This window comes from Gigantopelta aegis, chromosome 2, assembly GCF_016097555.1.
Source record: "Gigantopelta aegis isolate Gae_Host chromosome 2, Gae_host_genome, whole genome shotgun sequence".
NCBI lineage: Eukaryota > Metazoa > Mollusca > Gastropoda > Neomphalida > Peltospiridae > Gigantopelta > Gigantopelta aegis.
In genome coordinates, this window is record NC_054700.1 from 32,348,218 (window position 1) to 32,362,413 (window position 14,196).

At 36.2% G+C, this 14,196-nt stretch overlaps 1 protein-coding gene across 2 annotated transcripts; it reads left to right on the forward strand.

Annotated features, from left to right (window-relative positions):
• The first annotated feature begins 19 nt into the window (after window positions 1-19).
• Window positions 20-12,770, forward strand: LOC121377797 (DNA-directed RNA polymerase III subunit RPC7-like). 2 transcript variants are annotated; one of them, XM_041505906.1, is made up of 6 exons: window positions 20-106; window positions 4,588-4,777; window positions 6,093-6,288; window positions 7,468-7,580; window positions 9,984-10,100; window positions 11,149-12,770. In XM_041505906.1, the coding sequence occupies exons 2-6, from the start codon at window positions 4,661-4,663 to the stop codon at window positions 11,233-11,235; spliced, it is 630 nt and encodes a 209-aa protein (XP_041361840.1). In that variant the 5' UTR covers window positions 20-106; window positions 4,588-4,660; the 3' UTR covers window positions 11,236-12,770. The 2 variants fall into 2 exon arrangements, with proteins under 2 accessions (XP_041361840.1, XP_041361832.1); XM_041505898.1 differs by lacking the exon at window positions 20-106 and adding an exon at window positions 231-432.
• Window positions 12,771-14,196: the final 1,426 nt, after the last annotated feature.

Genomic DNA, 14,196 nt, shown 5'->3' on the forward strand with positions numbered 1-14,196 from the left:
AACAATGTCAAGGTCGAATTGGACATACGTTGAGTAATCAATTTCATAATAGTTGGCGAATCGTTGAGAAGTAAATTACATAATTCAGTAGCAGTATTTACAAAAGGTATGGAATATTTTTTATTTTATTTAATGATTTGACCAATCATCTAGCGAAGTTGTTAATACTGTTAAAAATGTTTAACATTTATTTAACATTCACAATTATTCCTCCCTTTTAAAATGGCCGCTCCCACAACGCAGCACATTATTTGATTTATGTCCAAGAAACCTTTTATATTTACCAAGTTACAAATTAATAACTTTCCGTCTTTAGTATTAAATGTTTAAAATAATAATTGTTGTTACAGTAGATTCAATTTATCATGGAAATATATTTCATGTCGCAATGACTAGTTATACGAAATCGTAACATGTTGCAAGGCGATTGTGGTAACTCGTTCATTATTCTATATATATATATATATATATATATATATATATATATATATATATATATATATATATATATATATACATATATATATATATTATATATACACACACACACACACACTATATTGCAGATATAAAGTTACACTTACACCAAAGTATATTGTTATAGCAACTGTTTGGCAGAATGAAAATATTTCAAAAAAAAGAAACGCAAAGGGTACAAATGGGTTATAACTCCGATTTTATGTTTCCTAATGCGATATAAGGTCATGCATGCCCCAAACACATTCCCACGGTTACATTAAAAATACACAAATAGGCCTATTGTAGAGTGCAAACCATGTCACCACCCCATGCGTTGTCTGGTAATGAACACCGACATTAGTGCAGGGTGTTGCTTGCCTGGCCCCTGGCCGACCTTCAATCCATTACAAGTCTTGAACCGCAGAGAAAAAAACCCCAGGCGAATCCAGAAAGGGCATTCCATGTGTACTCCCTCAGTACCCCTGTCAAACCTCCCTAGAGAAGTTAGCAGGACCGTCGGGTGCCAAATGGATACTACTGCCCACCTCCAAAAACTGCGCAGGTATTTACGTTAGGAATAGTGCCAGAAGCAGTTCGAGGTCATGTTGACCTCAAATCGATACTGCAGTGGTGCCAAATCACATCAACTGCATGGAGAATCAGTGGATTTATGTCCGACGTCAAGAAGGTCGTGTAATGTGTTAAACATGAAGTGGACAAGTGGCCAGTGTCATGGTGTGGGCAGCATTCATGAATGATACTGAAATGCACTGACATTGACCAGATCCTCCGGCCACACTTCCAGTTATGGCCAACGGGTGGGGGGGGGGGCTTTCCTACAGAACAACAACATTAATGTCCTTCCTTTATCGACATCACCGGATTTGAACCCAATTTTATGTTGGACCGAATCTGAGGAACCACCCCCACCCCTGGCAGCAGCCTTGCAATGGGCCACCATCATCCGTACTCTGGTTGCTTATGGGCAGGCGGTACAGGCAGTTGTCAACACACGTGGAGGCCACACCCGGTATACTCCAGATGACCTTGATGGTAAAGTTACACTTACTCACCAAGTATATTGTTACTTGAGCAACATTTGGTAATTATGACTCACCAGAATGAAATCAGTTATACAGTGTTCACAAATTTTGCGTTTCTTCGATTGATCATGCAATACAGTCCTCAAAATTTTCCAACGATTAATCATGCAATTTTATTAAAAATCACAAATAGGCCTCTTGTAGAGTCCCATTCCCCATGACATTATGGTAATAATTACTTTGACCCTCACCTTCTATTAAAGTTAAAAAACCCACTAAAATCTTACTCCCTCAGTCCCTGTCAAACCAAGAAGTTAGCAAGTCTGCAAATGGATAACTATAAAAACTGTATTTTTAATAGTAAGCTAGGTTGTTGACCTCAAATGATAACATTGAAACACATCACTCATGAAATCATGGTTTATGTTCAAGAAGGTCAATGTGTTAAAACAGATGAAGTCAAGTGGCCATTGTGTTGCAGCATTCATAATGATACCTGACAGTATACTTATCGGGGGGGGGGGGGGGGGGGGGGGGGGGGCTTATTTAGTTTTGTTTTATGTTGAAGAATCTGAGGAATCCCCCACCCCTAAATGAATTTTCTGGATCCACTACTGGTAATTGTCATTGGGGTGGAGGAAAGGAGCTGGGGCTGGAAGCAATAATTTCAATGGAAATGGCAGAATTTTTTTTAATTGTGTCCCACCCTCATTGCACTTATTTTTAAACATCCTAATACAAATAAATAGAGAATACCTAGTTAATGACGTCGGATATCAGCACTATCCTGTGAAGATACAAATAGAAATTCTGCGAGGTCATGCCAAGTGAAATTTCTCATTCGGCCTGAACAGGATAAAGCCGATATCTGACATCATTAACTAGTTATTAACTTTATCCTACAGACCATAAAATTTAAGGGGAAAAACTATTATTTGAGTTATTTTAGCCACATTCTACGATGATCTGGAGGTCAAATGAATGATTTTGTAATGTAGCTACGTGTGTGACATCACATTAATGACGTCAAAAGTCATATCCTGCTACTATATGGATATGACTTTGCTCTATCCGTCATCATATTCTGTCAATAGAAATGGTGGTTGCACGATAAATAGCTAGCTTAAAATAGGCTGCTATCTTCCTGTTTTTAGTAACCCTATGGGTGTCCGAAGATGTCAGTAAATGGACGGGATTGAGGACAGGGGCACTTATTTTAATTTGAAGGGAGGAGATTGCATAATCTTCAGAATTAAAGGCAATAACCCCTGCAAACATTTTTTTATTGAAAGGAATAACAGTGTATTTTAATAACAACTTTTGAACCATTATGTATGGCATGAAGAAAATATTGCTATTTGCCAACAGTAGCCAAAACTGTATAGAAATTATTGCGATGTCAGCTGTAGCATACATAAATTCTATTGCAATGCTAGTTGTTAGTCACAGATAGTAAAAATAAGAAACATTCTCCTAACTCAATTTTATAATGGTTGTCAGTGTTGAACTGAATGCTTACACATGTGTGACACATGTTTCAATTAATAGGGATGGGCTTGTTTGTTACATGTAACACACAGATACTATAGGTTGCATAGTACCAAAGAAGAGAGTTCTGTGTCAAAATTCAGTGTGCACTGTCAAATATTTACAGAGTAAAAGCAGCTGTGGGTGTGATTGGTAGTAATATGTGACATAGATTATTTGTGCAAATATTATCCATTGACAATAAATAAATACACTTTTATTTGTTATACATTTGTTATGCAGTATATACCAGAGGTTGAAACTAATGCGGGGTACCCCAAAAAATGGACCTGCAATTTTCAGCAAAAATTACGGTTGCTATTAAAAACATTAATTAAATCTCTTAAATGATACGTGACCCCCCATTTTCTTGCAAGTAGATTAGATGTGAGGTGCCACATTTTCTATTGCTGTACTTCCTGGGTGTGTTGAAACGCTGCTTATATCAGTTTTATTAGTAAACGTTAACATTATTGGCAATAGGAATTGATTTGGTCTATTAGAACCTTTACCAAGTGGTATGTTGACACTTCAAAAATGCCTGTTGACTACAAAATCCATGTAACCAAAACTGTATTAGACAATTGTCAAGAGACAATTAGACCAGGTATACATGGCTGACGTTTGTTGGACCTAATTCACTAAACTTTCCTAACCAACTTTGCGATCTCGCAGTGCAATGTAAAAAGACTTGCTTGAGAGAGCTCAAGACAGATTTGTGAAATAGGCCTCTGATCTGAATTTAAGTCTAAGACACAAACAATTGTACAGGTGACTAGTTATCACAAGGTGATAACTTACGATGAATCCAATTGTTTGATGGGCTTTCCATTTACTGAATGACAAGTAATAATTTATTTATTTTCTGTTCTTTTACCTGTACTACAGTTTAGCAAATTCACCATATTGCATGAATAAAATTTTGCAATCATTATTTGTTTGCAATTTTCGCAAAACTTTGTTTGCAAAATGTGGTTGATCTACAGTAAACATGGGCATTTGGGTCCTGGTTGAAGTTTGTGGTTGATTTTTGTTAGCACCTGATGGAAGACAGCATAGCATGCTTAACTACAGCATAGAGAGTTTGACTTTTTCCTCAGTACTAATTAAACACACAAAACCCCCAACCAGGACCGAACACCCAAGTTCATTTGCTATTGAAAGGGGCGGGACATAGCTCAGTGGTAAAGCGCTCACATGATGCACAGTTGGACTGGGATCAATTCCCATTGGTGGATCCATTGGGCTATTTCTCGTTCCAGCTAGTTCACCACTACTGTTATATCAGAGGCCGTGGTATGTGTTATCCTGTCTGTAGAATGGTGCATATAAAACATCCCTTGCTACTAATGAAAAAATATAGTGAGTTTCCTCTCTAAGACTATATGTCAAAATTACCAAATGTTTGACATCCAATAGCCAATGATTAATTTAAAAACTTTTTTGTTTTGTTATTAAAATACACCATTATTCCTTTCAATTAAAAAAAGTTTGCTTCAATAGAAACAATACACTGTAAAATAAACTGAATCTTAAATAATCTGTTTTAATTTTTTAGATTGCTGTGAAATGATTTAATTGAGATAACTGTATTTTGTACAAGACAGCAGTAATTTGTGAACGTGGTTGTGATGGCGGGGCGAGGGAGAGGTCGAGGTAGAGGAATTTCATTCAACATCGAAGCTCTTGGATTTGGACGTGGAGAAGCACTTCCTACGTCGGTGCAACAACCACCACCTCTTTTTCCAGTGAGGAGGATTTAGTTTGGTTTTAAATGCTATGTTTTCAATGAAGTAAGGAAGAAATGTTATATTTAAAGTGACAGAACCTAGTTTTTAAACACTACGTGGTATATTTCACTATTTTCACTATTGGAGCCATTTTTGATAATTGAAATACTTATATTTTATTGCTTAAATTATCCATTTCTCAAGTGTTTCTGGTAATCCTAGCATTTCTAATACAGCAAAATGCATTTTTGATATGTTTAAAAAATGCACAATGATTATGGAGACAATCTCTGGTCTATATTTTAAGGGTATCACCATTTTAACATCATAGACACTTGTTACAGATTTGAAGATAAATCAAAATTAGTGTCCATTTTTTTTTATATGGTCAAGAATCACACAGATAATGAGAATTATAACTTCTCTTTCCAGTAAGAAGGATTTTAGATGCTGTTTTTAATGAAGTAAGGAAGAAATGTTTTATTTAATGACGCACTCAGCACATTTTAATTATGGTTATGTGGTGTTGGACATATGGTCGAGGACCACACAGATATTGAGAGAGAAAACCTGATGTCACCACGCCATGGGTTACCTTTTTGATTAGCAGCAAGGGACCTTTTATATATGTATTGACCATCTCACAGACAGGATTGTATATACCATGGCCTTTGATATACTAGTTGTGGAGCACTGATTATTCCAGTTATCATGTGTTTGACACTAAACAAATACTGATTAATCATTAGACTGTGTATTGAGATGAGATTAAATAAACACTGTCATATCAGGCAGTACTCTGAGTTTCCAGGAATTGTGCCCAAGACAGGTCCTTTCATTTATTTTGTTAGTCCCAGGGAGAACTATTGGTTTTGTCTCCATCGTATTGTCTGTATGTCTGTTCATCTCAGGCCTCAAACTTAACGACGGCACCAATGGCAATTGCCATCGTTGAGATATAAATTGCCGTGGGTAGAGATCATCACCGATGGCACAAAAGTGCTATATGTAAAGATCCTCAACAATGACAAAATGTATACACCTAGTGTATATTATCTGAAAATATTCAACATTTGAAATAAGTCTACATACAGCAAAATAACCTTTTGGTCATGTTTATTTGCTGCAAATGTCACTTTAAAAATAAAATTGCCATGCATTGCTTTAGCAGTACTGTCAGAATGCAGTTATAGATCAAGTTGGATTTTCATGATAATTTACCCATTTTTTGACAGAGTTGTGTCCCTTGAATTTAGGAAATCTGAAAATTTTTTGGGCCCGGTAAGGGACATGTATTGCTTTCACTTGTTTTATATGTATATATGTTTTTCAGCCTCAAGTGTTCAAGCCTGTTGACTTGATACAGAGTGATGACACTGACTATATGCTGGCTCTGAAACAGGAGTTCCGTGGAGCGGCACGCAAGGCGCCATATCACCTCAACCCGACAGAGAAGAAAAGGGATATTGATCGCTACTCGGACAAGTATCAGCTGGGTCAGAATGACAATAACGATAACTGGAAACCAGGTGAGGCGGGGTGTCTATAAAAATAAAGCCTCAGAGAACATTGTATTTTAGGGCAATAACTGGGTGAGGGAGGACAAGGTGGGGGTTTTTGGGGGGAGAGGGGGTGTTTGTGCTTTTAAAAAAAATATCTGATTCCCCATTTTACTTAAGTACTCTCCTTTGAAATCCTTTTTTTATTTCTTATTTTTCTCTGATTTGAGAGCTCCATGTATCTTTCAACTTGTTTCGCTGTCCACCTCCACATGCCAATCATTGTCTCTCCTACCATGACAGATGCTTGGGGGAAAGGTGTTAATTACTGTACTGTACAAGGAATTTGATGTGCAGTTTACATGAATATATTATTAAAGGGACATTCCTGAGTTTGCTGCATTGTAAGATGTTTCAGACTAATAAAATATTTCTACGATTAAATTTACATATTAAATATATTTTCTGGTTTAGAATATCAGTGTCTGTATATCCAATGTGTTTCTGGTCATCTCAATATGTGTAAGAAGCCGAAACTGGATTTTGTCTTCCAATAATTTCGTATGTACGAAAAAATAGTTTTTAGGAAATAAAATGAAATTTAACCTAGTACAAATATTAGAACGGTCAGAAACACATTTAATATACAGCCACTAATATTTTATGCAGAAAAATATATTTGATATGTAATTACAATTGTTAACAAGTCTCGTTTAGTCGATAACATCTTAAAAATTGCAGTAAAGTCAGGAATGTCCCTTTGATGGCATTGAACCTAGTGTAAATTATTTGTAGGTTTTACAGCTTTTTGGCCCTTAATTACACATTACTTCCAACTTCTTGCTTAAATTTAAAAATACAGTGTATTTATGGCAATTGATTTTTTCCCACTCACACTCCTTTTCTTACTATATGTATAATTTATATTGAAATTTAGATATTAGTATTTGTTATTTGTAAAGATCATATTGAATTATGCATGGATGAGTAGCTCTGTAATTTGTTATGTTGATTATTTATAATTATATATGTAATGTAAACTAAAATAAAAAACTTTAAATAATGTTTTTTTTTAAATAAAATATTATAATATTTTGATCGGACTCCAAAACATCCAGATGATGACAGCCTTTCTGCCTTAGTTTTAAGAGATTAGAATTCTCTCTACGTGTTCTGATTATATTAACTCTTTATGTTAATAATTTCTAGACTGGAGAAGGCTGCCAAAAGAACTGAGAATTTTGGAGAAGAAAGTTCGGAAGCCTAAAGCCATCATCAAACCAAAGGAAGAAGTTAGTGTTGATGTACTGAAGACACTGGAGGTAGGTGTAAAACATTTACTTTGAGTAAAATAATGGGGATATTAAAATCTGAGAGTGTCTGTTTGTTCGAAGATAGAGTGTATAGAGCATAGAATGTGAGGTTGATCAACCTCAGTCACCCTCTTGGGGGTGGGTTTTTTTTTTGTCTTACCTCTGAAGAATTTCACAAAAGATGAGATAAATGATGGTGGTGATAACGCAAATTGTAACATAAATAATCTCTCATAGCATTTTATTTTTCACAAATGCAAATTGTGTCTCATTAATCTATGACATCATACAACAAACATGATGTCATTCTTTTTAAGATGCTAGTTACATTTTGTTAATTATAAATTAAAGCATTTCTAAACTCTATTTCATAAATATATTTAAAGGTTTTATACCTTTCTTGGTACAGAAACTGTTATTTGTGTATACTGTGTTAAAACTAACTAAACTAAAGAGTATTTCATTAAAAATATAGTCTGAAGTTAACTAAATGAGTTGAGTTGAGTCTTTCGCAACATCCAGCCACTACACCACGACTGGTATACCAAAGACCGTGTTATGTACTACCCTTGCTGGTAATCGAAATGAGTAGCCCATGAAGTGGCGACAGCGAGTTTCGTCTTTCATTATCTGTGTGGTCCTTAACCGCATGTTTCACGCCATATAACCGTAAATAAAATATGTTGAGTCAGAGTTCGACAAATCCGCTAGCCCGACGCCCACGGCTAGTGGTTTTTAAGTTCGGGCTAGTGAGAAACTCAAAACCACTAGCCCTGCGGGCTAGTGGTTTCCCACCCCCTCTCCTTATCGCTCGATCGTGTTTTTTTTCTTTTTCTCGTGGCTGAAATTTTGTTTAATAAATTTGATTGTGACGTTTGTCATCGAATAATATCAACAACGCAATCAGTATATAATAATAATCCACTTGAACTAGGTCTACAAACTGCAGTAACATGCTATCTCTACATCGTCACAGTTACAGCATGCATTGTTTACTTTTCCCTTTCAAGTTTCTGTCACAGGAAATAAGTCTAATGACATGCTTGTTTTGATTGGTTGGACACGTCACGTGGTAGTTAATCTCGCACATATGTTTTAGGCTAAGAACTTGGAAATCACCAATCACGACGACAGGTTAATCTCAATCAAGTAAACCCCAGTCATGCTTTGAATTTCAGTGTTTGTTTTATTTACCTATTGTTTTCTAATTTAACACTTCGCTTACATATGGTTATCGGCAACCAGAAAAACAATTTACTTTAATGGTAACCGCACATGCAACGACTCGGCTTGGCCTATTACGTGTAACGGTTTGGATAATGTGTCGCAGCTGCCGATACGGCTACAAGATAATACCTTTTTTGTTCATCAATTAACAACGGATTAGATGTTGCCGTTATATTCTTTTGATACTGATCTGACACGGGATGATGCCCTGTATTTGAGCAATTGGCATCAGCGTTCCTGGTGACCTAAATAGTAGGCCCTAAATGTATAACCCACTACCAAATACACTGAACCATCTATTACTGTGTGTCACACTGTCGTACCCTCATTTAAATTTAATTATTTTGATAGTGGGTTTAGATACCAATCATGAGCTCAATTATTTTCCCCGGGGGGGGGAGGGCAAAAGTGAAAACGGGACAATGACGATGGCTCACACTTGACAAAAGTACCAAACGTACAACACGACAAAACTGAAAGTTACAACATAATTTATGTGTTGTTTTATTTTACTGTTATAGTCGTAAATGTGTAATCTTACAAAAATTAGATAAAAATCCAGTTAAAATTGATCAAGAATTTGGGCTAGTGCTTTATCTTGGTGGGCTGGTGGTTTTCACAAACCCACTAGCCCTGTGGCTAGTGACTTTTCAAAATATTTGTCATACTCTGTGAGTGCGTCGTTAAATAAAACATTTCTTTCTTTTTTTGTGCAACATGATCTATATTTCTGGTCACTGTCAGGAAAATATATGGCGATTATTGGAGCTTTTGTGTTATACTGATTTTACGAAAAGAGTGTCAGTGACATGAGTTTCGTAAAATCAGTATGATTCACACACGAGTGTAATAATTTCATTATTATTCACATCACCCAAACTATTATTTTCATTAATAACAAGCTAGGACCAGGTCAAAACGTTTCGAACGTAACTAAAAAGAGATGACGAAACGACATCAATGACGTCATTTTGATAAGCATTTACACTGGAGAAGCCATATTTAGTTATGACTTTGCTTCACACAATTACGTCATTCGTGGTGCACGTGAAATCATTATGAAACATAAGTGATACTGGTTATATTTCCCTGAATATCTTGAACTATGTGGATAAAAAAAAGTTATGTAGTCATCATATCTTGCTTAGTGATTACAGGATAAACAAATATTGCTTTATTTTAAAGATTTTGGAGAAGAAAGATGGGGAAGGAGAGACACAAGCCACTGAAGAAAACGAAGAAGAGGAAGAAAAGAAAGAAGAAGAGGAGGAGGAGATATTTGATGAAGATGACCTTGAAGAGGTATACACTAAAGAACCCAGTTCAGAAATCAAATGACTAGTTAATTTATTTCAAGTATGAACAGAGCTGGGTGGGGGGGAGGGGACTGTAGGTTTCATCTCTGTTTTTCTGTCTGCCTGTCCATTTGTCTGTCCCACATATAGTTTTCTGGATGGGTTTTTTTCCTCAATGCCTTGAGATACTGACCTGAAATTTTGTGTATAGTTTTATCATGTTTGACCTTCATGGCGATTTACCCATTTTTGACAGTTATGGCCCTTGATACAAAAAAATTGTTTTGCCCGGTAGGGGATATGTATTGCTTTAGCGGTACTCTCAGAATGCTTGTGACACACAATGTTGTTTTTAATGTTGCTTGTTGTCCAAAATTATTTACTAATATTTTTTTGGAAATAGAATGGTTATAACCTGAACTACATGACTATGAAAAATTACAACCAAATTATTTCATTTGCAAGCAGAACACACACACACACACACACACACACACACACACACACACACACACACACATACACACACAGTTATTGTATCCATGAGACAGCACATTACAATTTAGATTCTCAAGTTTGTAATGATCTGGAACTTGACAGCAAGTAGTTGGGGAGATGACATTGCATTATCTTCAGAGAGGACAAATGCCCACTGCCCCCCTTCTCACCCCCCACTTTCGACACCTTATGGTTTGCAACAGAATTCAAAATGCAAAGATTAATAGATAGATTAATTTGTAGGTATATCACAAATAAATGTCAAAATATAATGATTAATAGATAGATTAATTTATAAGTATATAACAAATAAATGTCAAAATAGCAAAAAATTACATTTAAAAAAAAACATTTGTTTAGTTTTTACCATAGCGTAACCCCCAAAAGCTGACTGGATGTCATTAATCAGTTACCTGTACTTTTTGTTTGTTCATTGCACAATTGTCAGCACGTGGTTCTAAAGGATGCGATGCTGAAATATTTGACCAGAGTCCATAAAGAATACATTTATGTTAATTAAGTTAATTTTTCTGATGGGTTTGTTTTTGTATTTGTAGGAGACTGATTACAACGTAAACTACTTTGACAATGGAGAAGGGTATGGCGATGATGATGAAGATGTTGATGAAGGACCAATCTACTAAAAACTACAATAATCACAGTTCAGAAGTTAGACAAAAAACAAGACGTTTGGTGTCGATGAGATGCCTGGTACATTATATGTGTATAACTCTTGTGAACCAGTTAAGACTGAGCTTATACAAAAGGTATGCCAAGAGATGGGTTTCCTTTGTATGGACTGTGTTGGTACTTATACCCATACAACTTCTTCTATGGTCACGCTACACAGTTGATCATTCTCTAGATTTGGTGTCCTGCTGTGTTGGATAAGACTTCTGGATCAAGATTTCTTTTGTGGATCAGTGATTATATATCAGTCAGTGTTGGGCAGTGATTATATATGAGTCAGTGTTGCTCCATTGGGGCAGTGCTTTATTCTTATTTTGTTGTACAGCCTGCTACATTATATGTGTGGAACACTTGTGAACCAGTCAAGACTGTCCTTATACAAAAAGTATCCCAAGTGATGGGTTCTTTTTAAATGGACTGTGTTGGTACTTATGGACAACTGCTGCCCATACGACTTCTGTTCTCAAGCTACACAATACACTTGATCATCATTTAGATTTGGTGTCTAGTTGTGTTGGATAATACTTCAGGATCAAGCCTTGTTTTGTGGACCAAAGATTATCTGTCAGTGTTGCTCCATTTGGCCAATGCTTTATTCTTCTTTTATTCTACAGTGGGCAAGACTGAATGTTGTCCCATTTGGCCAATGCTTTTTTTCCTTCTTTTATTGTCCAGTGGTTAAGACTGAATGCTGCTTCATTTGGCTAGTGGTTTTACCCTTGCTTCCTTGAACATGGGACTGCAGGATGAGCTCTGGAGACTGTGGTTCTGTTTGACATGAACATTCATCAGTGTCTACCAGTTTCAGGCGGTACATATAGGCCTGGAGTTACATGTGATTAAGGGATAAATACTTTTTACAATTAGAACTTCTATTTTTTAACTTCTCTAGAGCTCAATGTACTGTCCTGAAGGCTTGTTTACCATTCACTCACAGAAGTTTACTAAAAGTTACAGAGGAAAAAAGAAAGTGGGAAATAGAAACTTAAGACAAGGACCTGCAGTGCAGTTTAAATAGTGTTTTGATGAAAACGGTTTGTACTTGATCCTCATAAATAAAGAGTATCTTTGAGTGAGTATTCCAACAGTTGGTCGGAATTTCTCTAATAGTAATAGCTCAGTTTGTGAAAAATGTATTTGTGAGGTAAGAGGTTGCATCATAATGAAACGTATGTGAACCTTGATGTTACTGATTACAACAAATGCAAATGCTAGATATATAGAATATTACACAGGATTGGTGTCCATAAAAAAAAAACAAAAAAAAAAGCATTGAACGTTTCATAGCGTATGAGTGATTTTGTTTTACAAACTATAACTGTTGACAACATGTGATGTCTCATTTATTACTCACATTCAAAGAATGTAATATTTGTCAAAAAATCGGTACATCAGGTAAATCATGCAATATTTTGTTATACAAGTTATACAAATGTTTGAATCACATTATATACTTTTCTTTTATGAAAATAAAAGTGATTTAATCATCTTTAGTTATTTCAAGTTTTTCATTAATTCTAAAAGTCAGTGTTATGTCATCTCCAACGAATGACATTTGCAGTAAAGGTCCAGATGTTACATGAATGAAAAATAGTCATGTTACCCTGGAAGATCGCAGTTCAACCAATCAAAATGTACTATTCTCTAGTGGGGGCGGGACGTTGCTCAGTGGTACAGCGCTCGCCTGATGCACAATCGATCTAGGATCGATTCCCATCGGTGGTCCCATTGAGCTATTTCTCATTCCAGCCGGTGCTCCACAACTGGTGTAACAAAGGCTGTGGTATGTACTATCCTGTCTGTGGGATAGTGCATATAAAAGATCCCTTGCTGTTAATCAAAAAGAGTAGCCCATAAAATGGTGATGGCGAGTTTCCTCTCTCAATATCTGTGTGGTCCTTAACCATGTCTGACGCCATATAACCGTAAATAAAATGTATTAAGTGCGTCGTTAAATAAAACATTTCCTTCCTTCCTCTCTTCTTTCCTGTTCACTGGTGGATCCAAGATGTAGCTCACACGTAGATATAAAGGTATTCTTGCTGCTTGAAGAGAGTGGAATTTAGCTTGCTGGTTAGTGCATTTGCAATGGATTATGGAATCAGTGTTGGTGGCAGATCCAGAAAATCCATTTAGGGGGACCAATGACATGCCACAAACATTCCTGAAGGAATTCCTCGGATTCTCCCACATACAAAATGAAAACATTAAATAAAAAATATAACTGTCGCAAAATTTAGGGGGTGCAGGCCATTGGGACCCCCTTAGATCCAACACTGAGTGTACATTGTTTGTCCCTTCCCTTCCCAACTAGTCTCCCACTACTGTAGTGTAAATTATCACGTCTGCTTGAAAAACATGCCTTGCTGCTAATTGACAGTAACAGTTGACCCTAGCCATATCATGGAAGTGTTTTTGCTCTCGGTCACTAGATGAAGTATCAAAATGATCATGTTACACTCCCAGTAGCCACCGATAAAACTTTCGTTTGTCCTCAGATAGGATATCACAGCTGGTATATAGTAAATGTAATGGTAGATAATATCCTGTCAGTGCTGACACTGGATATTAAGTACTGTACTGTACTTTTTGTAGCCATCTGAAAAGAATAACATACCCCGGTACGAGATTTCGTATTTGACATCTAGAGCAGCAGTTCGGTAGCACTTTTTTGTGTTCTAAGACAGATCTTTTAATGGGGTTTTTTTTTGGTGGTGGTGGTGGTGGTGAATAGGATTTAATTGGTCATAGAATCAATCCTCTATACACTCATTGCCCATCCTCCCCCAAACAGTACCTCATATCTGGTATGAAAGAAAGAAATGTTTGATTTAACGACGCGCTCAACACATTTTATTTACGGTTATATGGCGTCAGACATATGGTTAAGGACCACACATATTTTTAGAGGAAAC

Bases quoted from the DNA above. Each gene is read 5' to 3' on its own strand.
- LOC121377797 (XM_041505906.1), top strand. From the start codon at position 4,661: ATGGCGGGGCGAGGGAGAGGTCGAGGTAGAGGAATTTCATTCAACATC. The intron at 4,778-6,092 runs GTGAGGAGGATT...TATGTTTTTCAG, and splicing joins AACCACCACCTCTTTTTCCA to CCTCAAGTGTTCAAGCCTGT. The intron at 10,101-11,148 runs GTATACACTAAA...TTGTATTTGTAG, and splicing joins ATGAAGATGACCTTGAAGAG to GAGACTGATTACAACGTAAA.